At 44.1% G+C, this 27,115-nt stretch overlaps 9 protein-coding genes across 9 annotated transcripts; 4 read left to right on the forward strand and 5 right to left on the reverse strand.

Annotated features, from left to right (window-relative positions):
• Window positions 1–566: 566 nt before the first annotated feature.
• V2V93DRAFT_381347 (MFS general substrate transporter) lies at window positions 567–2,562 on the forward strand (the record flags this gene model as incomplete). The annotated part of the gene is made up of 7 exons (XM_066912102.1): window positions 567–749; window positions 804–1,145; window positions 1,201–1,356; window positions 1,420–1,451; window positions 1,504–1,792; window positions 1,848–2,067; window positions 2,126–2,562. 7 exons carry the CDS (start codon window positions 567–569, stop codon window positions 2,560–2,562), a joined length of 1,659 nt encoding a protein of 552 aa, XP_066764673.1.
• Window positions 2,563–3,644: 1,082 nt separating this feature from the next.
• Window positions 3,645–7,115, reverse strand: V2V93DRAFT_372466 (uncharacterized protein). The gene is made up of 7 exons (XM_066910752.1): window positions 6,840–7,115; window positions 6,721–6,775; window positions 5,575–6,664; window positions 5,380–5,520; window positions 5,231–5,325; window positions 4,398–5,176; window positions 3,645–4,320 (listed from the first exon to the last, which is right to left on the reverse strand). The coding sequence occupies exons 1-7, from the start codon at window positions 7,009–7,011 to the stop codon at window positions 4,022–4,024; spliced, it is 2,631 nt and encodes an 876-aa protein (XP_066764674.1). The 5' UTR covers window positions 7,012–7,115; the 3' UTR covers window positions 3,645–4,021.
• Window positions 7,116–10,418: 3,303 nt separating this feature from the next.
• On the forward strand, window positions 10,419–11,807 carry V2V93DRAFT_372471 (S-formylglutathione hydrol). Its single transcript, XM_066910753.1, has 2 exons — window positions 10,419–10,882; window positions 10,958–11,807. The coding sequence occupies exons 1-2, from the start codon at window positions 10,618–10,620 to the stop codon at window positions 11,548–11,550; spliced, it is 858 nt and encodes a 285-aa protein (XP_066764675.1). The 5' UTR covers window positions 10,419–10,617; the 3' UTR covers window positions 11,551–11,807.
• Window positions 11,808–12,611: 804 nt separating this feature from the next.
• On the forward strand, window positions 12,612–14,255 carry V2V93DRAFT_38597 (uncharacterized protein). Its single transcript, XM_066912254.1, has 2 exons — window positions 12,612–13,491; window positions 13,560–14,255. Exons 1-2 carry the CDS (start codon window positions 12,727–12,729, stop codon window positions 14,136–14,138), a joined length of 1,344 nt encoding a protein of 447 aa, XP_066764676.1. The 5' UTR covers window positions 12,612–12,726; the 3' UTR covers window positions 14,139–14,255.
• A 166-nt stretch (window positions 14,256–14,421) lies between these two features.
• On the reverse strand, window positions 14,422–17,228 carry V2V93DRAFT_372474 (uncharacterized protein). Its single transcript, XM_066910754.1, has 2 exons — window positions 16,469–17,228; window positions 14,422–16,415 (listed from the first exon to the last, which is right to left on the reverse strand). Exons 1-2 carry the CDS (start codon window positions 17,173–17,175, stop codon window positions 14,696–14,698), a joined length of 2,427 nt encoding a protein of 808 aa, XP_066764677.1. The 5' UTR covers window positions 17,176–17,228; the 3' UTR covers window positions 14,422–14,695.
• A 183-nt stretch (window positions 17,229–17,411) lies between these two features.
• On the reverse strand, window positions 17,412–19,440 carry V2V93DRAFT_387394 (uncharacterized protein). The gene is made up of 3 exons (XM_066912297.1): window positions 19,067–19,440; window positions 18,424–19,015; window positions 17,412–18,368 (listed from the first exon to the last, which is right to left on the reverse strand). The coding sequence occupies exons 1-3, from the start codon at window positions 19,259–19,261 to the stop codon at window positions 17,590–17,592; spliced, it is 1,566 nt and encodes a 521-aa protein (XP_066764678.1). The 5' UTR covers window positions 19,262–19,440; the 3' UTR covers window positions 17,412–17,589.
• V2V93DRAFT_372478 (uncharacterized protein) lies at window positions 19,441–21,932 on the reverse strand. Its single transcript, XM_066910755.1, has 9 exons — window positions 21,511–21,932; window positions 21,308–21,449; window positions 21,131–21,241; window positions 20,810–21,078; window positions 20,397–20,752; window positions 20,215–20,335; window positions 19,970–20,164; window positions 19,842–19,906; window positions 19,441–19,777 (listed from the first exon to the last, which is right to left on the reverse strand). Exons 1-9 carry the CDS (start codon window positions 21,682–21,684, stop codon window positions 19,741–19,743), a joined length of 1,470 nt encoding a protein of 489 aa, XP_066764679.1. The 5' UTR covers window positions 21,685–21,932; the 3' UTR covers window positions 19,441–19,740.
• Window positions 21,933–22,062: 130 nt separating this feature from the next.
• On the forward strand, window positions 22,063–25,342 carry V2V93DRAFT_372482 (uncharacterized protein). Its single transcript, XM_066910756.1, has 5 exons — window positions 22,063–22,289; window positions 22,347–22,438; window positions 22,492–22,855; window positions 22,905–24,456; window positions 24,519–25,342. Exons 1-5 carry the CDS (start codon window positions 22,088–22,090, stop codon window positions 25,267–25,269), a joined length of 2,961 nt encoding a protein of 986 aa, XP_066764680.1. The 5' UTR covers window positions 22,063–22,087; the 3' UTR covers window positions 25,270–25,342.
• On the reverse strand, window positions 25,221–27,045 carry V2V93DRAFT_372483 (uncharacterized protein). The gene has a single exon (XM_066910757.1). It carries the CDS (start codon window positions 26,889–26,891, stop codon window positions 25,521–25,523), a length of 1,371 nt encoding a protein of 456 aa, XP_066764681.1. The 5' UTR covers window positions 26,892–27,045; the 3' UTR covers window positions 25,221–25,520.
• Window positions 27,046–27,115: the final 70 nt, after the last annotated feature.

Consider the following 27,115-nt stretch of genomic DNA (forward strand, 5'->3'; position numbering starts at 1 on the left):
GCAGATAATCAATTAGATAGAGGACAGCATCCGTGAATGTGACCACATCCATGAGTGTACTGCTGAGTAGGTTGGTGTTCTTGGCCAACCATAAACCACACGCCGCACAGTTGACCAGCGGATGGTAACTGGAGTTGACTCCACTCAGAATTTGAACCCCACATGGAATATTTAACCTTTCGTTAAGGCACACTCACCAACAAATACCCTGATTCTCTCATCATAACCCCCTCCCAAACGCTCAAAGCCGCAGACGCAGGTATCTGGTACGAAGTAACACACTCCGCATGTACGAGGTCCAGTTGGTGCCATTGTCGTGCAAGAATGCGGGGAAAAGGCTGGTGGAGTCGGCACGTCCCTCTTGAGAAATGAATCCCGTGCATTTATTGGAATAGACATGCGGGGAAAATTAAGAGCTCTTCTTGCATTCGCGATATGATTTATAATAGAAGATTCCTCTCTTTTTATGATGTTGTTGATTGAAAACATCTACAGAAAACTCAGTGTGTTATTCCTTCCATCCTCTGTCAATCTAAACTTCGCACTCAAAACACCGTGACTGCATCATGCCTTTTTTCATAATTGAACCAAAAAACGATGCGAATGTTCCTGGAACTTCTCTTCTTGACGATGAAGAAAAGAAGCTAAATTTCAACGAGCTAGAAGATCTTCACTTGAAGCATGGAACTGGAAAATACTCGCACATCGTTCTTGTGCCTCAACCGACGGACGATCCAAATGATCCCTTGGTGAGTCTCTTCATATATTGCTCGTGAGCGTAATGACTGACTCTTCGCGTACAGAATTGGCCGCTATGGTATCGAGATATGATAACAGTGGCTTTCTCTTTTGCCAGTCTCATTATTGCAGGCTCTATTGGCTCCATGATTGGTCCAGTCACCGCAGTTATTATGGAAGATTTCAACGTAGATAACGCCCAAGTTGCCCTTCTCACTGGATATCATCTGCTTGCCTGTGGTTGTGCGGGACTGATCGTGGTTCCTCTCACCAGAATGTTTGGCAAGAGAGCGCTTTGTCTCATTAGCTCCCTGATAACGTTTGCAGGTGCAATGTGGGCTATATTTGCAAATTCATACGGCTCGCTTTTAGGTGCTCGTGTTCTTCAAGGATTTGGTCTGCCAGCTGTTAGTATAAATCTTATGTTCGGAAGGCTCTTACATTTTTTGACTTCATGTTTAGTTCGAGTCTATAGGGTTTCCGCTCATTGCGGAGTTGTATTGTGTGCATCAGCGAGGATCACGCGTCGCTATTTTCATCATTCCTGTTGCAGTTTTGAACACCCTCTGTCCCCTGATCTCTTCTGTTATTGCTCAAAACATGGGAATGAAATGGATGGTGAGTCAAGTCACCATGAATTCCGTTGCGGTAGAAACATAGATTACTAACATCTAGAACTAGTTTGGCTTTTCTGCATTATTCATGGCTATTGCGTACGTTCCTCGTTCTTTAATAAAAGGCTCTTGAGACTAACTGTTGCTGTAGGTTTTTCACCGTTTTCTTTTTTGTTCCAGAGACAACTTATCCACGAGACCAAGGGTATGGCCAAGGTTCTGGTCAAGCCTCCCCATCGCCATCCCTAGGTCATGTGGGTAAAGAGATGGAAGCAGGAGCAGCCGAGGTTGAAGCAGTAGACTATGTTCCAACAAACCAGTTGTCACAGAAAACATATATTCAGTCGCTAAAGCCATTTGCGGGAATGTATAGTTCAGACGGTATCCTGACTTTTGTCGGGCGTATGTTTATTGTTTTATATCATCCCATGGTGTGGTGGGTACGTAGTTCTCGAAAATGAATATACTGAACCTGGGTATTAATTTCTTGTTTAGGCTATTGTGACCCAAGCTATTATTTCGGATTGGACAATTGGTATAAACATCACACTGTCTCAGATGTTTTCCCCTGCTCCATATAATTTTACCCCTGCTCAAATCGGATATTTGGGAACTGGAGCCATTATTGGTGGATGTATTGCGGAAGCCATCTGTCTCAGTTTCAATGATAAGGCTGTCAGGAGATTGGCGGCCGCCAATCATGGAGTTTTTGAGCGTATGTATTTTTATATATATATGAGCGGTTTCGAATGCATATCTAACACTAGCCACAGCTGAGTTTAGACTTTGGCCGATGATTCTGAGCTTGATTACGACTATCATTGGATTCTTTGGCTTTGGCTCAATTGCGCAGAAGCAGGGATCACCAGAAGTAGTCTGTGTGTTCTATGGATTCATTACTGCTGCGCTGATTTTCTCGCATGCAGCCTCTGCAAGCTACCTCACCGATGCGTACCCGGAAATTGCGGTAGAGTCTTTTGTCGCAATCATGGTGTTTAAGAATTTGTTCTTTTTTGCCTCTACATATTTTCTGAATAACTGGCTTGCTTCCGTGGGACCAAAGAAGTTTTTTGCAACTCAGGGCGGTATCCAGATTGGTATTGCGTTTCTTTCAGTGTTTGTTTATATTTTCGGAAAGGTAATTCGCTCTCGTCTGGCGAAACTTAATCTTTTGTCTCGAATGGGTCTTTCGATACATGTTACCAAATGAAGTTTGAGTGAGATTTGAATATGTGTTAGCTTCCTGTTGGATGGTGTTCTGAATTTTATTTAATCGTGCTCTTTGTTAGTAATTTCAAGTTAAAATTCACCTTTTATAGTCTTACTTGATAAAACGATGGCTTCTATAAGATAAACAAAGAGCAGCGCACTGCTTGCGTCAAGATGATAGGTTTGCTCTAAGTCCATCATACAGGAACTTTAGTTCTGCTCGCAAGATCGGGTTCAGAGATGTCACCGGTTATTAACAACTGAAGGAGGCTATCCGCTCGCGTGTCAGCTATACATGTATGTGGCGTACCGTCTATTATAAGAAAGATTTCTAGTGGGCTATCATGTAAATATGAGTTTCAGCAAGCTGAATGTCGTCCCTTACAGGTGTTTGCACGCCTATCACAGTCTTCAGTAGCAGGACGTTTATTTCTTGCCGGTACCTTGATTTGTTTGCTATTTCTAACAAAGGTTCTGTATTATTCTACTCTCTGAACTGTTGCTACCAAGTGGTCAGTCCTTACGTTCTGAGTCACAGTTCTGATTGTTTTGTGAGAAATCAGCCCACAGCTCGTTTGCGTATGATCGCTTGCGACAGAAAAAAAAAATGATGGTATTCACCATAAATCTTTAAAGATTTAACTAAGAATTTCCTGATAATCTATGTAGAGTCAGCAAAAACAAAAACAAAACTCCCCGATTAAATTCGATGTTGGCAACTCTATAACACACGACGCGCACGGACTGTGGGTATATTTAAGTAAGGTTATAGCCGCAAGGTAAAATTATTTTGCTAGTGACATTAGACGCGACGTGTGAATAAAAATTAGGTTGGAGAGAGTTAAGATTTAGTCAATCTCTCATTTCATTAAATTTCCACAACAATTAGAGATTAGAAAAAACACAGTTACTATTGGCAGAAATAAATAGTGGTTATGGGTTGGAAGTGAGAGATGGAATCTACACGGAATATTCTTTGTACTATTTTGCTCTTTGGTCGTCATAACTTCTTTTATATCTACTTATTATTTTGGATACTACGTATAGTACCGCTATTTTTCATAGTTGGTGTAAAGATACCTTGGAATATGTAGATTGAAAAGTACTTATACCGGACCCTAACACAATCCGCGAATCTAAACCCAGACCAGCGGAGGTCAGATTGGATAACTCAACCATTTGCATCTCATCCGTAAACGCATAATATGCGAATAGGAACTGCTAATTTTATATAAGCAGATAATTAAGACGCCAGCTACGAACTCTCAGCGCGTCAATCACGAAACTGACGGCTCGATTTTCCGATTTACGTACACAAGATAACCTTTAATTTGCTATGAGAAAACTGTAATTAGGCGATAACCCGGCACAACAAGCGAACTGGCCACCCCCTGGCGCCGCACGCGCATATCTCGACGGTCTCAACCGCGTGCTCACACGTGACCTTGACACGCTGCATTTCATCTCGTCACAGAAAAATTTGTCTTGCTTTGTTTATCTGCCACATATGCACTTGCCAGAGATCTCAAAAGACGGCCCATTCGCGCTGTTATGCCCCAAACCCAAGTATCATCCATGAGATCTGCCCAGATATATGAAATATCAGCTGCTAGAGATTCACTGCCTTCGTATTCACCATCGGCCTCTGAGAGTAGATTGCGAAAATCAGTAAGAATCTCCACTTCCTCCGCGTCAAGAGGGCCGTCCGGGATGGTTTGGAAAGTCTCTAGACTGTGAATCCATTTCGTAACAAACAATGCTGCAAAGACTTATATCAGCCGGTTTTTCAAAGCAGAGAGAAATTTCCCGGATATAGAAATTTTTGTCAGTACTTACCGCAGTCCCAACCAGCAAGGGGATGCTGAATACTCCAACTAAATGCTGCTGTCCGTTTAACAAGTAGATATCCTGCATTGACAGGGGTCGAGAGCGCTTCGTAGGCTTTGGCGATCGACTTGGTCAAGAATGGATCCCGTCTCTGTGGTGTCCGGACATACGCCCTTATTTTAGCAGTAATCTGATCCTCATTCTCATTTAGAAGTAACATCCGATCAAAACTTCCTTCCCCAGTGAATAGTCTCACGTATGCCGCGCGGAGCAAAGCCTTGCAGTTGAATATGTGCAGACCTTCACTAGAATCAGAAGTAAGATCTTTCACCGGCTGATGAATAGATAAAAAGTCCTGGCACCGTGCAAGGGCCTTCTCGGTTTGCAAAATTGCAGATTGACGAATGAGATCATTTTCGGCTGAGAAAACAGCTAAGGATTGCGTACACTGCATGATGTGCCACATATGAATGTTCACTGCATGTATGACAACAGTCGTTGCAAACCCGGACCAGATAGTTCTATCATTAAATATAGCAGTATACGCGGGAGTATATGCAGAAGCGGGTTTGTTGAATACGAGATAGATCAAAACATCCCGAACGGTAGGCAAATCAGTATTGCGGTATGGTGAAGACAGTTCTTCCCACTGTTGAGCGCTCGTAGCCTGCCAATTCTGGTCTGGCTCAGGAATACATATGTCTAAATCCTGTGTAACTGACAGAAAGGGGGCAATATCATAAGCTATTGTAAGCATATTGCTGAGAATAAATATGCCGCAGAGTACCCTAGGTAAATCAGTTATTACCGAAAATAGTCCCAGCTGGATTAGGGTAGCATACCTCTTCGTCGTCTCTCGAGAGCTCCAGGCAGCCCATGACAGCCTGTTCCGGTCCATAGCTTGACCAACCAGTTCTGCCTTTCGCAGACGAAATTCCTTCATAAAACATGAGCAAAATCTAAAATAACAAACAGACGATATACTACTCACCATTTCCCAAAAGCCAAGGTTTTCAATTGAAACAACGACGTCTGCAATGCGACCACTAAAGATTGCAAAAATTGTCAAAAGCAATTTGGACTGTATGGCCTGAATTGGAAGCTGTGTGTGAAAATCCTTCCTTTTACAGTCCTGAATACAAGTCAACTGACTGAAGTTGAAAATGAGCTGTCAATAAAAACTTACCGACTCTAACAGTGTTTGGGCGCACATCCAGAGCTCTTTTGCTATTGTCGACTTTAGTCGATACAAAGCTCCAATTGACGATACTGCAAGAAGTAATGGCGAGTACAAGGTATCGGTTGCGAATGTTGGCAAATGCAGAATTGGGAAGTGGTTATGAAAACAGTCAGCATAACATTTTATAAATTGCTGAAGCTTTGTTGCGCTTGGAAGGTTGCACCCAGCTGATGAAGAACTGTGAACTTCTTCTTGCAGGCGTGCATATATATCATCATCGAGCAGCGGAAGGACAGACTCTCTGGCTCTCTCAGAAATGTATATTACCGGACGATGACTCGCATCAATTGACTGGTTAACTGAAGACGATAATGATGAAGGCCCGCGACCCTCAATAGTCATTTCTGGACCAGCCGATTCTAGAGTTCCCCAAGATCGATTCGGCTGACTGGTATGCCAATAGTTTAATTGTGAGCTTGAGTCCGTTAGCACCAGATCCATGTGGGACGTAGCACTGGAGAGCAAATCAAAAAATTCATTGTCTTTTGAATGTTCTTGCATATAGGGATGCTCGGTCGGAGTGGTGGGGAATAATACAGCGTTGTCGGTTGGCATGCGATAGCTGCCTACGTCATGGAACACGGATCCATTGCGTTGATGACTTTCTTCATTGTGCTGTCCTATTCGATGCTGTACTTTGCTCGCATCAGATGACTCAACTTGGTCTATTTCTCCTTGAGCAATTTCTATAGAGGAAACTTGACCAGATTGAGCTGCAGGCTGCAAACTGTGCGTTTGTAAGTCCATGAGTTCGCATCCATTTACATTCTCCACAGGCAGCAAGTCTGATGATGACCCGTCTGTCGCTTTCAATGTTGATTCAGATGTCCGACGCAACATTATAGGCTGACTCAAGTCACCAGAGCGATTTCTTGCCGGGGGATCTACGAGGTCGCCGCCTATCGCGGACTCGTTCTTGTCTTCTATGGCATATGCATCAGGGGGTGATTCCTCAGAAGAAACTGCCGCAACGTTCTGTATTTGTTCTGCATGACCATTTGGATGAAAAGACTGTATATGACGAGTGACAAGATCTCTGAGAAACAGTCAGCAGATTAGTTTAGTCGAACGAGAGACAGGAACATATCGTACTTTCGTCCGTAACGGCGCCCACAAAATTTGCAATAGAATGGCTTTGATTTAGTGTCTAAAATGTATATCAGCCCCGAGACTTGTCGTTGAATCATTCCGATACAAAAGGACTGACTTACGTCCCCTCTCGTGCCGTATGCAGTGCTCCCTTCTTTTGAAAGATTTCCTACAAGTTGGGCACTCGTAAAGCAGAGACTGCTTTGGTTCGCTATTGCGTCTAAGCGCTGACGGGTTAACCTCCACTGATGTAGGTGACATACTGAGCATACTGTAAGTAGTGCTTGTGGGCATTGCAAATCATACGGATGGAGAGTATTTCGAATAGCCCGATTACATCCCCAGTGCGGGGTTAGAAAGTTTCACAGGGTTAGTAACTGGACCTAGGGTTGGGGATGGCATAGCGCGTCTGTGTATAACTTTTGTCATACTGGGCCGGACTCACTATTGCTATATGGTGGAGATGCAGGCGCCCTCTGCTGGCGACAACTTGTACACTTACTTCTGTATTGGCCTGACGCTTGCCTTTGCAATATCTTACTAATGGGAGCTTTATGAGTCTGGTCTTTGTTCTAGGTTATAATTTGGGAGGATTTTGGTGGGCATTCGGGATAGTGAGATCATTTATTGAATACGTGTTGAAGAGACACTGTTTGACTTAATGTTCGTAATTTGTAACTTCGAGTAGTTGGAAATTTCCTCTTTTGCATCGCATACATATTTTGTTGTATTATGTGTTACTGTCTATAAATCTCTATATTCATCTTCATCCTTATCATTATTTTATCATCATTCATCGGCAAGGCGGAAAGAGATTTACGGACAGATACCGGCCGATCGATCTCTATATTTATCGAGCCACAGAGGCGATGTAAAAAAGTTAGTTTGGGTTTGTGCATAGACTACAACAGTTGTTAGCAGTTCAGATTACGATAAGAACCCTTGAGAATATATACTGCAAAAAATGCAGGGATATTAGACCAGCTTGTAAAGTTGTGCCAGCGGAGCACTCTGCCAGGGTCTGAAAGCTGCCCCGCAAATCCCGGTCAAACCTTATAAGGTTTTTTAGAGCCTGACGCGGCGGCGCATTGTGCACGTCCTGTCGTGGTTTTGACTCGTGTGGGGAAGCGGCCCACTCCAGCTCTGAAAACCCTACAGTCACGTGGAATCCTGTGTAGAAGGGCCGTCGCCAAGGCGTATCTCCAAAAGCCTCATAATTCAAGCGAAGTTAAGCATCGCCCGATAACGAAAATTACCTAATTGACGGACTGCCAAACTATGACTAAGAGTTCCCTCTTGTGTTCCGCCGATAACTGAGTTGCTGCTAGTGAGAGATTCATTCATTAAATGAGTTGCGTGAACGAGATGAGATGGTATGATTTACGTAGAGCAGATATTAGCTATAGCCGAGGTTTCTGATGTGCAAAAGTAAAAAGCAAAAAGTGCTATCAGTCTCGAGCTGTCCGAGCACCAAAAGCGGCATAAAAAAAAAGAAGAAAGAGAAAAATAGCAATACTAAAAAGGTATAGTCAGAATAAAGTGCCACAAAGATCATCTAGATGGGGACGTCTGGCTGAAGTGATAATCTGCTGCCTGTGTCGTACCGTTGCCGGCCTCGGTGAGAGCCCATAGGCAATACATGGCAACAACATTGTATAACCCACGTATTTTTTCTTCTGTGCATTGTACAGGTGCTCAGGCTAGCGCCAACCTTACATTCCTAGTGACCGTAAATTTCTCCGGTCGCGGTCGGGGGCAGGCCTGTCCACCAGCAGCAACTGCATTGCCTCTTTCATTATAAACTACTATACTGTCGTCTATGCCATTTGTTTCTGCGCATACATTTGTCCTGTCCTCTATCGGTGGCTAAAGTTTTAATTTATGGTGGACCAAAATTGACCAAAAAGCATTTAGTGCTTGCTTCTCTACACCTAAAGTAGATGCAGATGCAGCAAGCAGAGCACCCTCGAGTGATTCTGCTTAAGTAATAGGCCCTTATGTAAGCACATTTAGTTCCTCTTTTCTACTCTAGTATGAACTTGAGAGCTGGCCTTGTCTCGGGCATAACAACAAGGCGAGCATCGCTACAAGGAGCTGACACGAGTGTTGCATGGATTTGTTTTTTTTTTATCAAGAAAGGACCCGAAGTCCTGGAAATCAACACACTAAAAAGAGAATCAAGAATTGGACGACTACTGAAGATGAGCAGCAGCGGACTGACGAGAACGCGCAAAAAGAAAGCATTTTTCTTGGTCAGCTTCATGGCAGCTCTAGTTGTAGTGGTCAAGCGGCTCACGCGCGTCGAATTTCGCAAAGATACGCTACTGAATTCGCACCACTAAATTGAAAGCCAGAGCAAATACGCAAACGCTTCCGTACGCAAACGTGTTTGTTGCGATGAAAAAGTTTCTCATATCCAGCAAAACTGGAGAGGCATCTTACTTGGCGACAAGCTTGGGATAATCTGAGAAGCAGCCAGGTTCAAACTTCTAGGACTTGCAGAGCTTCGAGATATGGTACGTAGCCCACGCACTTTATAGACGCATTACTGTTCATGGAATTATTGTTTTCGTCGTAAAATGATCTTGTAGAAATAATGAGTAGAGTATTGTAATAAGACATAGCGTCTTCTAGGCAGTCGCAAGATAACAGGTGGCAATCCACAGCTTACCTACCGCTCGAGAATGCACTCAGCACACCTTAAGTGGTCCTGGTCGAACGAGAAAAATACTAAAATAATCATCGAGTGTTACCTTAAATAATACTAAAGTCTACTAATTGACCTCTATAATGATGAAATTATCTAACAGAGACAAGAAATTCTGTACGGCGCTTAGAGATCATAACTTCCGACCTTATTTGCAACACCCGCTTTCCCCATCAATTATGAAACAACGAATTGAATTCTAATTTCACTTTCCTAAACTACAGCTGACAGATGACATATGTTTCATCTGCTGATCTTAGTCTCTTTAGTATTATTTGTTGCTGCCAATATATTTGAAGGTCCTAGTCTTCCCATCCTGTTGAGTTGACGGCCATCGATTAAGGTTCACTGTCTCAGTGTAAGGTTCTGGCTATTACGCAAGATTGAGTTCCATTGCTTTACCTACTAATTCAAATAATGCCAACTTCATCAATGGTCATACATATCAAAACAATGGAACTAATAGATTTCTGTACACGCCTGTATTGATAAGTATAAGGAACAAATTATTAAAGTGCACAATAAATAATCAAGTGCACGAACTTGTTATGTGGCACTCTAGTTTTTGTATAGTATGGGAGTTTGGTGGTATTTCGCACACGAAACCCTCAAACACGCACCCTTAAATTCAAAAATGGAGTTCAGAATGCGAAGACCATTAGTTAAAGGTTGTTTGAAACTTCTGTGTGGGTAGTATAGGTATTATTCATGTGAGTTAGGTTAGCACAGTAAGGATCAGCGCAGCTTACAAGCATACATCTCCCAGACACCTCTCCGCCCGCACACCATATCTCCTCATTAATACTGCGCATAGATAACCAAGTCAATTGTTAGGAGCGACTTGGACTACCGAATGGTTAACGATCTTGGCATTTGTGTCACTTGTACTAAGTAGAGTAAAGAAACCAAAACCGTGGCACTTAATTGGTGAGGGGAGACGCATTTCTGAGAAAGTGCGAAGTGTAACCTAACTTAATTTCCCCACATGTGCCGTGCCCCAGTCGCGAAGTGGGCGACTCCACAGTATGATCAGATCGACGACAGCTGCCCAGCAGCTCCGCTGGTAAAGTACAAATTAGAGTCAGTCAATTTCCGACCGTCACGCTTTGGATTTGAGCATTAGCAGCTTATATAGTGTGCAAGGTACGGAAAATATGTCGTGTATCGCGAATTGCGTGTTCTAAGTTGGAAACATGAATTTCTCCATTACACAGCAGACTAAGCACTTTGGCGGTACGGTTATGAAGATGATCCATAAATCCAACACCCTAAACACGGAGAACCAGCCTTTCAATTTATTTCTACCTCCAACAGGCGATGACGCGACACTTCAGATCCCACTACTGATCTTTCTTGCCGGACTAACGAGCAGCGCGGATGAGGCCTTAGAAAAGAGTAACTTGAATCAGTCGGCAGCAAAACATGGACTTGCTGTTCTTTATCCCGACACTTCACCACGTGAGCACTTTTTTAGTTATTATACTGTGAAGCGTGTTTGACAGATTTCTAATAGTAATGAACATTTACATATAGGAGGCACAAATTTGCCAGGAGAGCACGACTTAATAGAAGTTGGGTCTTCTGCCGGATTTTATGTTGACGCAACCGCCGAACCGTGGTCAAATCATTATAATATGGAAACCTACATTACTGAGGAGCTGTCTTTGCTAGTGTTTCGCAAGTTTCCGCAGCTTGACTCGTCTCGTGTGGGAATTTGTGGACACTCCATGGGCGGTCATGGTGCGCTGACTCTGTATTTCAAACACCCGGAGAAGTACAAATCTCTTTCGGCGCTATCTCCTCTATGCAGTCCTATTCATAGTCCTATAGGAGAGAAAGCGTTTCTGGAATATTTTAAATCGAAAGAGGAGTGGTTTCAGCATGACTCTATAGAGCTCATTAAGAAATATAAAGGACCAGAACTTCATATTCTTTTCTCGATCGGCACAGAGGACCAGTTCAAGAAAATTCTAAATCTGGAAAACTTTGTCCAGGTAGCAGCTGCTTTCGGCTATGAAAAGCAGATAGAGGTGATTACCTTTGATGGTTACGATCATTTTTATTTGTACGTTTCTACGGTCGCTCAGTATCACGTCGAGCATGCCGCAAAGTACCTTTTTGCTTAGCAATAAGAAGATGCTGCAAGACTGTATCCGCCCGTGATCATATGTGCTCGTCGCAGAGAAATTGAATCAGAGCGTTTCCGTAATTCACAATGAGAAGAAAATAGATTATTAGTGTGTGTATTTATCCACGATTGTCGACCCGTTAGACTATCTGTGCACGGCTAACCAGAAACTCTAAATTATATTTGGGCAAAATAAAACGGTAATTGTGTTTTTCGTGGCCCGGAATGTAAGTGTTCAGCGTTTCAAGAACTAAGACCACTATTGGCCAGGTCTATCATCGTAATTATGCGGACCAATTGGCCATAATTTCAAGCAATCAAATCTCATCCGTTGATAGTCGTACTGACGATTGAGTACCGCTGCTGGAATCGTAGAGGCTGGTAGCAGAAGTTAACCGTTGCTCCTACTTTGTCGACCAAAGGGACTGGCATACAGAAAGATGCGGACGGCGCAGCATCTTCAAACAGACGCGGCTATGCTAATTGAATCATCTGATTTGCGGAGGCCATATGAATGTAAGGATGCCAACAATCGAAAAGTATTGGCAGATGCGTAGCAAGACAAGTATAAATGTGGCTCCGGAGATCATGAGAACAGCGAATGGGCTGAATGGTTTAGAAATTGCTGCGAGGTATGGTTTGAGTACGTCAAACGAGAAATAGGCATATATTGACTGTATATGGGAGGACTCATAGTTTATTAGCGAGGTCGGAGAAGTGGGAGAGGTGCGACAGATTAAATGAGTTGATCCATCTAACGTGTCTCTCTGAAGCACATATTGGTAATTATTGTGATCCGGTAAAAATCGAACATACAGCTCAGGTATCTGGAAACAGATTCCACTATCTTAGTATGCGCAGCTCTATAGCTAAAGAACAGCTAAGAATTTGCACGATTCGATGCGGTCAGCGCACGTGAACACGCGGCAAAATTCAGCCGTGGCGCTGAACGAAAGTTTTACTACGCCCGATGAGCCAGCAGAGAAGAATGGGTGCCTTGCATGAGCCGCACACTTTAGAGTTTTTGTCACGCGGTCGCGCCGATATCGAATTATTTGCGAGCCCCTTTCTAGGCTCCTACTCCGCTTATGCTATTGCAGCCGTGAGAGGATCGTTATATCATTTTCTCATATCTTCCTCCGAAAGACTAGGAGAAAATTGAAGCATTTGTGTAATGGAAAGCGACGGAATCAACACACTCACTATCGTCGCGATAGTAAGCTTGATCTGCTCGATCCTGCTATCGCTCTCAGTTCTCACGCGCTTTGCCGCCAAATATGCTCGTGGATCGCTAAACCATGAATCAAACTCATTCTTTGAATATCTGCGCGATAATTGGCATCTGATATTTGGAGCATTCGAGCGTCGAGCTATCGGATTTGGCATTTTGCTAGCTCTCTGCTCTATCCTACAACTCGTACTGTCGATCGACAGCGGTAAGGCCGAGTGCGTCGCCCAGAGCGAGAGTCTTAACGTCTACCCGGTATTACTCTGGATCTCAACTGTTGTGTCTCCAGCTGCACATCTGATCTTCGTTTTGCCTTCTATCTTCGCAAGTACACGCGCAGTATATGAATGTGAGTACAGTTTGACGCCCAATTCCTCACATCATCCGCTCGTCATGACTGTCCTCAAGTTTTCACTCTCATTTTTGGCCTTTGCTGCTCTGGTAATTGTTTTGTGGTTACCCGTCTATATTCTCTACATAAATGATGCGAGCATAAACGGGACCTGCTTCTGGAACCAGAATTCGATCTTGTATTTCATGGGCAAATCAACTTCAATCGCTGCGTGCACGGTTCTTGGACTAACAATTCTGGCCATTGTTAGTGGTATCATTGCAGCATTCATCCACTCAGTTGTGTACAAGGTTCGGTCGCGGAAGGCAGGATACCGACTAGCCTCTTATAGCTATATGATTTGCGGGGTGATCTCAATTGTAAGTTCATTGTACCCCAGCTCTATTTTTCAAATTTGAATCCGATCTAATAATTTATTTATCGACAGGTTTTCCTACTTCCAGAACTTGCATTCAGAATCATTAATTCCGTAAGCGAAAAAGAAAGGGTCCCATTCAGTTTGAAACTTTTAAGCATGCTCTCAAACATGATTCATGCTGGTCTGCTCTTCGTCGTGACTATCCTCTCGTTCAGTCTAATTCCATCCCACGAACTTGACTACGGCGAGCATGCAACTGAGAAAGCGACATTCGGTTCATTTGCAGAAAAAGAAAATGTGTCGGCAAGCAACTCGAAGGATCCCCATTTTTCCCTCTCCTTTCATGCCTCACCTAGATACGAAGACCGATATCTGTCTGGACTCCCACAATTCATGCGTTTTGGCTCAAAGCCGAACCGCGCTGCCGCTGCCATGGCAGCTGCAGAGCATAGCCATCTTGGACATTTGCAAGAAAAAGGCGTAATGCCAATCACAGCCGTATCGACCATGACAGAGATGAGACACAATTACAACTACTCGATCGATGACGTTGAACTCGACTGCAGTGATAGCCTCAGCTCTCTACAGTCCTCGACAAAATCAGCAACGCATACAAAATCAAACCGATATCGGTTTAATTTTTTTTGATATTTCTAACTGATAGTTGTTGTTTATTTCTATGACTTTTTTAGCGTCATTAGTTTGGGTACTTAATATTATTTGCTAATTTATGGGAGGCCAACTATGCGAGCCGAGCCCGTCTTTGTGTTTTGGATGTCTATAATTTCTATTTGATTCTACATGCTCTTTTTTTTTCTGTCTGGCTTGCCGTTTTGTTATCTTCCTAGTCCGCTCTTTTAGACTGTGTTCATGACTGTGGAATGCTATATTCGCACAATCGACATTCAGTATTCTTGTACTTATTTAGATCTACTATATTACTCAAAAATTTATATATTAAATACACAATTCCGCCAATGCACCACCTCGCTTTGAATAGGCATTTTATCTGCCATAAATTCTTCCTTCCAAAAATGCAACACCTAATAAACCAAAAAATCTAAAATGAATGAAGTAAACCCCTGATAAATCGTAGAAAACACCGTCCATCAACGGATCAAATATAATTAACAAATAAAAAGTCTATAGCTGTACTCAGCCTCGGAAATTCTAAAGAGCGGCATAGCTCCCTTCTGCGGATCTACTCAGCGCCATCTTGGTTTCTGAACCGACATGCTAGACATGCTCTTCTTAGAGGACAACGTTTTGCTTCCTGCTACCGCTCTCGGAACCTTGGCCGCAGGCGTATTCGCCGCGTCTGCCGTCTCCTCATCTCCAGACCCATAAGTAATGTAAAATTTTTTCTGAGAATTCGGAGACATTGTCGAAGCTGACTCGAGTTTGAATCCCTTTGCAGCCGCTGGTGTTGCTTTCGAAGCTGGTGTTCTTGGCAAAGCAGGGACCGGCGGTATTTTCTTCACGACTCCAGTGACAAGTTTTGTAGACGATGCCTTTCGGACCAGATTAGGAGTACTAGCATGATGATTCAAAGTCGTCACAGATGTCGGCTGAAACGGATCCTTTGCTCCAGCTGATGATTGGCGAGCTGCTGTCTGTGACGTCGAGCGCACAGTCGAAGCTTCCGAATTTAGTTTACCAGGTTGTGGAGTCTGAGGGATCATAGATTTTTTGCGAACTTTGCGTGTTATCTCTGATGTACCAATTTTAGATGATGGCGTTGTAGACGGGCTGCTTTGCTTTTTCTGAGGAGAAACCACAAAAGCGCTAGATTTCTTTTGAAGGTCAAGAGTACTTGGCTTCTGTTTCAGCATCGAAGACAGCGTAGGTGCCGCAAAGGATGTAGCTCGAGGAGTAGTGGCCGACTGCGCATTCGCGTGGGTTAGATCAGGAAGGGCCGGCGGCAGAGGTGGCACCGCATACACGGCCTGCGGGATGCTGGAAACACGGCGCCGGCGATCCGATGGAGTCTGCGGCCGCGCAATGTTAGACAGAGCGACAGAAGCAGTTGTCGATGTCCTTGCAGACCTTTTGGCAACCGGAATAGCCGAGTGTGGCGTCGCCTGTAATTTTCGCACCCGTATATCCAGCTGCGAAGATTTCCTGTCTCCTATTGGCGTGCACAAATCGTATGTCTTCTTGCCATGCAAAGGCATAGGTGTACGCATGCAAGGGTCCTCCTCAAATGGAGATGAAGATTCTAAACGATTCGGCGAGTTTGGCTCCGCGATAGAAGCAATACTGGAGGCAGCCGAGCAGGACCTACTGCGACTCCTACTGCCGCGGAACGACATCATCGAAGAAGATCTCTGCGAAGCGCGACTCCTACTGTCACGGAATGAGTGTCGTGAAATTACCTTTGCAATATCTAGGCCATATTTTTGATCAATTTCACCAATGTGTTCTTCAAAGTCCACCCAGAAATTTTTTAAATGCGCTATCTCGCGAGCCACCTCAATGCTAGTAGTAACCTTGTCATGAGCAGCTCTTTCAAGAAGACCAAGAACTTTCAGAATTTCCGGAATTTTCTCGGTCGCTGTATTTTCGTAGAGCTGCAAGCGCTGGCTACTGCTCAACGGCGCTGGCGAATCCTTGACTGAGGTCGAAGAACTGATATCAAGTAGAGCGGCCATTTGCTGCTCAAGTCCACTCATTAGCTTTCTCGCCTGATTACCGGAATCAATAAGAAGCGCCACCCATCTCTCTTCTCCGAATTCTCTTTGAATAGACTCGGCGTCAGAAGAGAGTTTTGTCCATCTCGCGCAGAGTTCTTCTCTTTGCGCTTGAAGATCTTCTAAGATCTCTGGGTACTGGATACCAAGTTTTTCAGAGAACTCAACAATACGCATGTCAAGAAAATCAAGACTCATTTTTAACGGGTGAATTTTTTTCACGAGATCAAGAAGTCTAAATTTACGTCAGCTCCTAGAAACAGTGATCGGTAGTCAGTGTGTACGTACATTTGATTTTGAGTTTTGTCCTCCTCAGACATGCACACAAATCTTCCATATCCAGGTACGGGGCTCTGTTTCAAAGAAGCAAGAAGACCTTCTGTGATATCCGTAGCCGTATCCTGCGGAATAGGCCATTGGGATAGCTTTTGCAGACGATAGCCCTCAAGCTCAAGAGCAACATCTTGACTGTTTGCAATCTCCTCAGCCAAGTCAGTCATAACAACTTCTCTGAGTTCTTTCCACTCAAGTGCAATGTCGACTTGCTCCCTAGCTTGCTCGATGGTCTTGTGGATTTCATCCACGACGGCGACAATCTGTTGCGCCAATCTTCGGTCCTCGTCGTTAACAGTAGCGTCATATTCAGTGGCGAAGGCTCTTGTACGTAGAAAGTCAATATAACGTTGTAAATTTGTAAACCGGTTTTCTATGTCGACCAGCTGTTCGTTTCCGACGGCGGCTGCTCGGATGTTATTTCGGAAGTCTAGCGTTTCAAAGGCGATAGCAGCGTCTTCGAGATTAGCAAGTAACGACTCAAGGACGGGTGTAGGGGTTTTCAAAGTCGGTAATGTTAGTGCAGACAAGCAAGCTGCAGCAGTAGCAAAAGGCATTTCGGATAAATTGTGTGATGACCACGAGTCTCTAACTGGTGACGAACTAGTATCGAGTTCTACTCTTCGCGGAGGCCAGCGACCTGACGGCGTCGGCGTCTGCATGGTGTAGAGACCTCAGCAAATTGAGATATGGGGAAAAAAATCAGAGAGTGATGATTCTGAAGCAGAGCGAATTCAGGGTTTCCTAAATCTCCGCAAATTGATCAACTGAGATTGTGTACGCCGCACCGTTTTAAGCACAGTGTAAACACGCGGCTCGTTGCCCTGGCAAAAATAACCTAGGGTTTTGATTACATATCTTGAGCGCGGCGCATTACTAATAATAATTTATGAATTTTTAACGGTTAACTAGTCGCAACTTTTTACATTAACATTTCTATGCAACTACATGAATAAATCACCTTACACTGTCACGTAAACAAAAAAATACTATTCACAAGAGACCGCAACCATTGAAGCCAAAATTGTCGCTCATATATACCCAGTGATCAGCAGAGCAACATTATATACCAATATTTAGTCCCAAATCACTCCGTTCTTCGCAGACACGCCCTTGTACCGACTACCATTTGCCGACCCAGCAGTGGCACTTGCGTTTACTACACCAAGTCGGGTTAAAATGACTTTGCTAGCAGTTCGGATAGTGTCGCGCAGCACAACAAGAGCCGTTATGATGCATAATGCAATGATTAAAAGCAAAACCTGGTGTGCGGCCTCATTTGTGCCATCCATTGAAAATTGAGATGAAAAACCAGAAAAGGATTCTGCGGCAAATCTAACACGCCCCATTCCGTTAAAAGAAGAATAGCTTCCACTATTAATGAAGGGGGAGTATTGCTTATATGTAGCAGCCTCGGATTCAACCACATGGATTCGTAAAAAATTGGTCCAAGCCTCCTTATCACCTGGTTCTGGATATGGCACATATGATGTCAGCAAATCTCCAGATAGTCTGAGATGGTCAACCACAGCTTTAACCTCTTCAGTGAACCGGTCTTTCCGAACTGCAACTATGATTTTAGCATCCAAGTGTGCACGACTTCGCGCAAATAGCAGAAATTCATATAGCTGATCCGCAAATATTTGCGGATCCACTTGCTCAAGTATATCAGTATCACCTAAATCTACAATTACTGCGGTAGGCGTTGTTGGCTGCACAATTGCTTGAGCGCTAAAGGAGTAGAGGCCTGAGTGAGGCAAGCCAGGCTTGTAGTAGGGATCAAACGCTATCGGATTAAGCAGCTTATACTGTTCAGAGAGTGAATTTCCATCTCCGTTCGAAGTAAAAATAAGTTCTGTCACAGATAGTTAGTATCCTGACATTTAAGATACTTACTAAATGAAACTTACCGGGAACATGTTCTCCATTGGACTGGTCTATAGATGTAATGTGGCTATGTCTAAGACCAAGTTCCTCCGCCGCTCGCCATTGAGCACTGACTCGTGAAAAGGGTTCATTGGCATACGAATTTCCACCCACAAACTCAACATATGGCATCATTTGAATGCTGGTGGCCCACTCACGATCTTGCCTAACGAGTGTGGTAGCAATTACAAAGCCCTGAAGAGACAAAGGCGATGATCGACGGGAGGAAACAATTTGCACAACATGTGGATCTCGAGATAGAGGATCTGAAGGCTTGACTTTCAACTCTGTCGTTACCTGCCCATCTGCACCCCTAACTTCGACATCTTCGACAGATGGTGTAGCGACGTGTATTATAACCGGTCCCTTGTGTGATTCCTCTGGGGTGATAAAAGCTGAAACTTCAAATGGCTCACCATCATCAACCTTGACAGTATAAGTTAAATTCGTTGGTACCGTCACTCGCGGACGAAGAACAAAGTCGCAGTATTCGCCATAGGACAGAACTGTGACATACGTGCCCGGCCAGAGTGACGCCTTGAAGATTTCACGAAATCGATGCCATCGTCCCGAGAACTAGAATCAATTAGCCCAGGCCAAAAAAATGGAAAGATTACTCGTACGCACAACGAACAAAGAAGGCTGGCCTAAAGGGGTCATCATGACACCTTCTGGTGGTTTATACTTAGGGTCAAAAGTAGTTGACTTCACTCCATTGGGGTCTTTTCCATCAACGCCACTAATGGCCAGTGCAATCAGTAACACCGCAAACCATAATCTCAATAGCAGATTCCCTTTTCCTGCCCTTTGTAGCCCTCGCATGTTGCGAATATAAATGTGAGTGAATATGGGAACGCGTCGCAAGGCTGTTCGAATGTAACGTGATTCGCACAACTTGCCTTGGAAGTGATAACTAGTCTCAGTAGCAACACAAAACTCTTGTACCTAGTCCTTTATATACAAGGCTCCAAAACTAGTTATGGGGCTTAAAAATATATAGCAGTACGGATAGGTGGAAGACTTCGAATTTGCATTTGACGAAAGTATCCGCACTACCAGATTGATTGCTTCACCTTGAAACTCTATTTCGGATCGGCGATTCTGGGCATGTGTACATTACATAATCAACAAATTAAGTTTGCGCAAATATCTAGAGATGTAGTAGCGTAAGCTGATTGACTGATGATTATAGAGGTTTTAAGGAGGGTGAAACGAAGGGCCAAATTATAACTAGAAGAAACTATACGTGCTGGGAAATTGTATAGAAATCTGATATATTGGTCTCCATAAGCAAACACAACTCATGCCAGATCTTTCACAATGTAAAAGAGCAAATATCTACAAAAATTATTTAGTTAGCAACAAGAAGTCATCCTATTAAACGGAGAATTTCCATGCATACGCTTTCGAAGCTAAGACCTCTTTCTCGCTCGACAAAGTCACCGTAGAATCGTCAAAGTTGAACCACTATAATCAAAGTCGTCAACATTTACATAAAAAAGAAGCAAAATGTCAAAATGCCAAGCGTACCAATCCTTCTCGGTTTCTCATTGAGCAAGTATAATGACCCGTATTGATTTTACCTTGATGGCACACGACCCCAAATAGCTCATAAAGGTATCTCCTTTTGGATCTCTCACGAGTAGTATAAGGTGTCATATCTAATTCAACGGAGAATGGCACATGGTCGTCTATCTTGTTAGATTTTAAAGAATGCTCAAATCTCTAAAAACTTGTTAGTACTAGAAGTTTGCGCTCCATGATAGTTTACACACCTTTAGCTGAATTGACAGAACTAGAGGCAGTCGTTTAATCTTTAACTGCTTTGTGACTTCTTGTTTAGTACCGCAGAAGGAGCAGCTATATTTTGTCTCTAACTTTTCAGGACTCGTAAACCTATTCATCTTAGTAAACTATTTCAAACTGTATCAGGAGGCATAAATCTCAAGAAACTAACTTCTCCAGGCATTCCTGCAAACTCAGAATGCGGGAAGCATTAGCAAGTTTGCGGTCCCGCAGCTCCAGACTCAAATCCATCAACGGATCAACTGTGACTGTTGTGTTATTGCAGTTAGGGCAAATTATATCACTTTCAAGCTGCCCACAAAATGCACGGTGCATCACGCAGCCACATTCACCATTCTCAGTGGGGAGCGATAGCTGATCCGAAGTGGCGTGAAGCTGATCAACAACAAATTGAAGGAACTCATGTGCATCTTGCTCTGAGTATCCAGCAAGAGATCGTTGTGTTTTCCAGGCAGTGGTTAACAGCTGGGCGGGTCCGAATCCAGTAGTGGCAGGGGACGAAAAAAACTAGAAATAATTATAATTAGCAACTAGAACTAGTGAGAAGAAACTAAAATGACTCACCTCGGTAAATATTTCGTCTATACAGCAGCTGAGGCAGTTTTCTCTTGTGCATTGCATGCTATTATGTCCACCTCGCAAGAAATCATTGCGGATAATAGGATTATGTATCAAACTCTGTAAAATTACAGACATGAAGCAAGTCGCGCCCATGTTTTGAAATCCCCGCAGTCCAGCTTGTGCTTGACACGGTGGCAGTCGCGCATTATTCTCCAGAAGTGCGACGTCCTCTCTCGTAGTCATACTGGATATATTGTCGTGCCTGTTCAACTCTAGAAACATTGTTAGATTCAGGCTCCTGGCCGTCAAAGCAAACGCACCTACTCTTCATAGTTATTGAAAGCTCGATATTAGCACGTATCTCTTCGAGTGTATGGTTGAATATGTAATCGCAGCAGACAAAGCAATATAGATTCCCTGTTCGTGAATCCACGCCTAAATACATTCTGTGTTAGCAGCTACCGTCGCCCAGAGTACTAAGTCTTCGAAATTTGCATTTACCAAACATATGACTAGAATCAGTATGATGTGACTCTGCATGACGTAACCTTCGGCAGCCGACGAATGGACATTGAAGGCATATAATAGTGGTTGTCAGTATCTCGCCGCACGACCGGCACCGACGGACCTCAAAAGCGGAAAGCTTTAACAAAAAAGATGTTAGAAAATAATGTCAGCCGCAATTTATTCATACAGTTGCTCACATCAGTGTCCTTGTGACGCAACTCTACTGCAACTAGTGCTGCCTGTCTGTAGCTTCTCAACGCAATCTCCCTGGAGGATGAAGCCAAAAGCTGCTTCACATGTGGACAACCGAACACTTGGGGGGAAAATCCCCTATCTAGATTGATCTCAAGTTGAGTACTATCGGATATCATTTTTCATGAATCAATGGCGCGGACTCTGTAGTTGAACTGGCCGTATACACACACGTCAAACACGGAATCTGTCTCGCGATTGAACAAACGCTGCTCGCAATTGAAAACCAATTTATCTCAATTACCAGTGATTTTGGGACACCTCAAGTGTATATCAAAACAAATTATAGGATAACACACTTATACACGAGTCCTGTGCTCATAGTAGAATTCAAAATATCTAACACAACACAGATCAAGGATGACTGGGCTTTGTATAACTTTGGGAGACCTTTAATTAGTAGCTATTAACTAAAGTTCTTATGTCATTCAGTCACGTGATAAACTGATGTTGGGAGAGAAAAACTATTTGGCATCCGAAGTCGCGACCCTCTTCGTACGTGCAGCAAAGCCGGTATCTCGTATGGCTACCGCATTGAAGAGGTATTTTGCAGATGGCTCATCTGGAGCAACTCTGTCTGTATCGCAGAAAGTATACGTAAGATCTCGGAGAGGCAAAGCAACCAAGATTGTGCAGGAGCACTATTTGAGAACGGATATTCCATGCTCCTCGCAACTTTGTCCGATTTGCTCTCTGAATCTTCCTAAAGATTCATCTGGAGCGGGTAAGAGAGACATATAGAGTACTGATGTATATAAAGAGCGTGCTAATCAGCGAACAGAACGTCCTCCAATTCTAAGTCGAGAACCGCCGACTGCAGGATCATGGGGACCTCATTATTTGGTACCTGACACGAATGTGTTTGTCAAAGCTGTAAGATCATTCTCGTGAGTTTTTATTGACTTTCACTTGCTGACTAGAAGTAGATGGACTTGATGGAGCACAAATCTGCATTTTACGATGTTATTGTTCTTCAAACCGTATTAGACGAACTTCGAAATATTAGTCTTCCACTCTATAACAGACTGCGTGCATTATCCCAAAGTCAAGAAAAGAGATTTTACGTTTTCCACAATGAGTTTAGACAAGAGACATTCGTTGAGAGACAGCAGGGTGAATCGATGAACGACAAAAACGATCGCGCTATTCGAACAGCGTGTGCTTGGTATCGTGTTCATTTAGATGAGACGATGTCGAAGAGCTCAGAAATAGTGCCGCAAGTTCTGCTATTATCTAATGATAATGACTGCTTACGCAAAGCTAGAGAATTGGGAGTCGCATGCACAAACTGTAGGTTGTCTATGAACTTATTCTACGATTAAGGCTGACGTTTACTTAGTGGATGACTATGTGCGCTTTTTACCGGATTGCGATACGCTGTTAGATATGATTGTTGCCGAACATGGTGGCGATGAAACTCATAAGTTTGCGTATCCCGAGTACTACAGCACATCGCGAATCCAGGGGGGAATCCAAATCGGCAACCTCCACCAGGGAGTATTAAATATTAGTCAGTACAACTATCTGGAAGGCAGCGTTACTGTTCCATCATTTGATCGACCTCTGTTGATTCTTGGTCGCGAAAGCATCAATCGTGCAATGCACGGTGATGTTGTGGTTGTCGAGGTACTGCCAGAGTCTGAATGGAAGACGCCGTCTACCAAGATTGTAGAGGAAGATAATATCACCAAGAACGATAATGCTGAAGATGATGAGGAAGAAAATTTATTGGTGACCGAACAAGAACGTCGAGCTTTAGCTGAAGAACCTGCAACTCAAAATTCGTCTGCTGAGTTCAAAGTCCAAAGAACAGCCAAGGTAGTCAGTGTCATTAAGCGGAACTGGAGGTCATATGTTGGTCATATTGATGCCGCCTCAATTTCTTCTGACGCTGTTGCAACTAGAAGGCAAACCTCTGTCTTTTTGATCCCAATGAATCGTCGGATTCCAAAAATCAAAATCCGTACGCGACGGGCAGCGGATCTTGTAGGCAAGCGTATTTTGGCTGCCGTTGACTCCTGGGATGCGTCATCACGTTATCCTCAAGGGCATTTTATTAGAGCCTTGGGAGACATAGAGGCCAAAGCTGCAGAAACTGAGGCATTGCTTTTGGAATACGATGTACAGTATCAGCCCTTTACTCAATCTGTTCTAGATTGCTTGCCAATTGAAGGCCACGATTGGAAAGTTCCAGCAGAGACGTCCGATCCTAGATGGACAGGGCGAGAAGATTTGCGTGATTTGCTTGTTTGCAGCATTGATCCTCCTGGTTGTCAGGATATTGACGATGCTCTTCATGCTCGACCTCTCCCGAATGGTAATTTCGAAGTCGGGGTACATATTGCCGATGTATCTCATTTTGTGAAACCAAACACAGCCATGGATTCTGAAGCATCATCGCGTGGAACTACCGTCTACCTTGTAGATAAGAGAATTGACATGCTGCCTGTTCTTTTAGGAACCAACTTGTGCTCTTTAATGCCATATGTTGAGAGATTTGCCTTTTCTGCTATTTGGGAGATGACTCCCGACGCGGAGATTGTCAATACGCGATTCACGAAGTCAGTCATTCGCTCAAAAGAAGCATTTAGTTACGAGCAGGCTCAGCTTCGAATTGACGACAAAAGCCAAACCGATCCACTAACTCAGGGAATACGTGATCTTCTTCGTCTTTCTAAGGCATTGAAAGCAAAGCGCATGGCTGCAGGAGCTTTGAACCTTGCGAGCCCAGAAGTGAAGGTCAATGTTGAGAGTGAGACTTCAGACCCAATGGATGTTGAGGTGAAGAAGTCGCATGAGACAAATTCTCTTGTTGAGGAGTTTATGTTACTGGCAAATATTAGTGTTGCAGCGAAGATATACGAAGCATTTCCTCAGTCTGCTATGCTTCGGTAAGTGAATGGAAAATTATTGTTTTATTCAGTTAGTAAATAGGACTAACTCTAATGCTTAGTCGCCATGGGGCTCCTCCCAAAGAGAATTTTGAGGTACTGGCGGATCAGCTTAGAGTGTGTAAGCAATTATCGCTGAATGCTGAGTCTTCCAAGCAGTTGGCAGATAGTCTTGATGCATGCAAAGATTCTAATGATCCGTATTTGAACACATTGATTAGAATTATGGCGACCCGGTGTATGCTTGCTGCTGAATATTTCTGCTCCGGAACAATGGCCGAACCTGAGTTTCGTCATTACGGTCTTGCTACGCACATTTACACCCATTGGACTAGTCCTATTCGACGTTATGCCGACATTGTCGCTCACCGTCAGTTGGCATCAGCTATAGCTTATGAGCCCCTTCACGAGAGTCTGCGTGACAAGCCGAAACTCGAGCGGGTCTGCCAGAATATCAATCAGCGACACCGAAACGCTCAATTTGCTGGCAGAGCATCGGTGGAATATTATATAGGCCAGGCTCTCAAGAACCATGAGTTGGATGTTGAGGCGTACGTTATGAAAGTATTTTCCAATGGTTTTGTGGTATTTGTGCCACAATTTGGGATTGAAGGCCCGATTCATTTGCGAGATGCGAAGTCAAGTTTCAAATTTGACGAGGCTAACTATGCGCTTATTCTCAATGAGGGTACGGATAAAGAGGAGACGCTTCAGTTATTCAGAAAAATTATCGTTCATGTGGAAACGGTTGTTGAAGAAAGTACGGGAAAAAGAAAAGTTGCATTTCGATCGCAGAATCCGAAAATCGAATAGTATTCTAATTTAGACACATGCATATATGTCCAATATTAAAAAGGTTCTAATAATAATGACAATTGTATTCAAACGCTATCGCTAAGAAAGTACTACATCACTCAACATCGATATCCAAAACAAAAAACTTCACTAACAAAAAGCATACCTGCAAATCATGTCGATCCTTTAAAGTCCGCAATAATATTGCAGAGCATATAAGCAAATAAAAAAAAGATACTATTTTACAAACATCCATCGTCTCGCAGAATTTACAGTACTGTCGCAGCACTGCGCGCGATTACGGACGTCACCAGCGTAGGAACTTCAGTCACGTAGTAAGTCGTGTAAGGAAGATGATAATAGGTATTTGTCGCGATCCTGTGAGTAGTGACACGTATAGTGGAGGTGTAAACAGTAGCAGCGGTAGTCGCGGCCGCTGCTGTCGGTCTCGCCGAAGAAGTTGATGGTAAGGCAGACAATGAAGCTTCCCGAGAGGTAGATCGTAGCGACGCAGCTGTCGATGAAGATGACACTGCCGTAGATCTTCTAGATGTAACGGCGGCACCAGAAGAGACAAAGGAGCTGCCGGAGGCATGTGTGCTACTTGTGATACTACTAGAGCGAGCAGAGACTGTGCTAGTAGTTGAAAAAGAGGCTGATGAGCTGGTTGCGAGCAAACCGCCACTAATACTCGAGCTGGCAATACGAGAAGAAGTAGTGAACGAGCTGACACCACTGGACGAGAATGAAGACGACGCAGGTCCAGAAGTGCCACTGTTGTTGCTGTTGCTGTTATGGTTCTTGGTACCGACACCAACTCCGACACCAACTCCGACACCAATAGCAACCACTAGAAAGACAACAATGGCAGCAATCCACTTCTTTCTGGTTCTCGATTTGAAGCCGGAGTCGGGAACCCTCCCTTTCTCGATATAGTTAATATTCGCGGCATCTCGAGCCGGAGTTTTACCAGAGCTAGGGGCCGCAGCGGCGCCTACTACAGCAGCACCCGCACCAGCGACACCAGCTGCGCCCAATTTCTTATCATTTGAGGAGGCGGTAGCATCTGTGGGGGTATAAGAGCCCGCAGCAGCTTGCGACGCATTGACAGGATTTGCGGGAAAAGCATCCACTATCTCGTTCTCACTCATTGGTGACCTTCTTGTTTGAGTGCCACCTGCAGCAACGTCGGTACCAGTCACGTTTGTAGCACCAGCAGTTCCAGGGATAGTAGCGATAGAGGATCCGCCGTCGTCGTCGTCGAGTGCGTCAACGTAAGCGTCAGTGGCGTATGCATCGGTATCATACGCAGATTGTTCAGCGCTGCGGAAACTGGTAGTAGATGCAGTAGGCGAAGGAGGAGGATCAGGGTAGTCAGAGGTAGTCGCTACAGCTGGCGCTTCAGGTGGCGGCATATCTTCGCGTACGGTCGAAGGAATGGGACCAGTAGCAGTAAGGTCAGAGGCTGTTGAGGGAGTAGCAGAGACACGGCGGTTGACGAGCACCTCGGTCGGTTTAGCAGAGACAGCAGCTGCAGTTGCGGCCTCAAGCTGCTCAGCCGACTCTACTGACTCGTGGGTGGAAAGCTGTTCGTCGGCGACAGAAGACGAGACTGAAGGTGTCGCTTTGTGAGAAAACATAGTGGAAAGAATGACAAGTGTCTGGCAGTCGCGCAGTTAGCAGAATCACTTTGGCTAAAGAACCATGCAAGAGCAGACGACAGATATTTTAACAGACTTGCTGCAAAGTGACTAGCAATTCAACAAGGCAGTTCTCTTGTTCGTGAACTCGCTCGTTTTCAGTTGCAAAACAAAGACTGCCTCGGGCCGGATGCGGCGTGGTGCACGCGAGCCGCATTATACAA

The sequence above is a fragment of the Kockiozyma suomiensis genome (assembly GCF_038497685.1).
Source record: "Kockiozyma suomiensis strain NRRL Y-17356 unplaced genomic scaffold V2V93scaffold_10, whole genome shotgun sequence".
In the NCBI taxonomy this organism is placed as follows: Eukaryota; Fungi; Ascomycota; class Lipomycetes; order Lipomycetales; family Lipomycetaceae; genus Kockiozyma; species Kockiozyma suomiensis.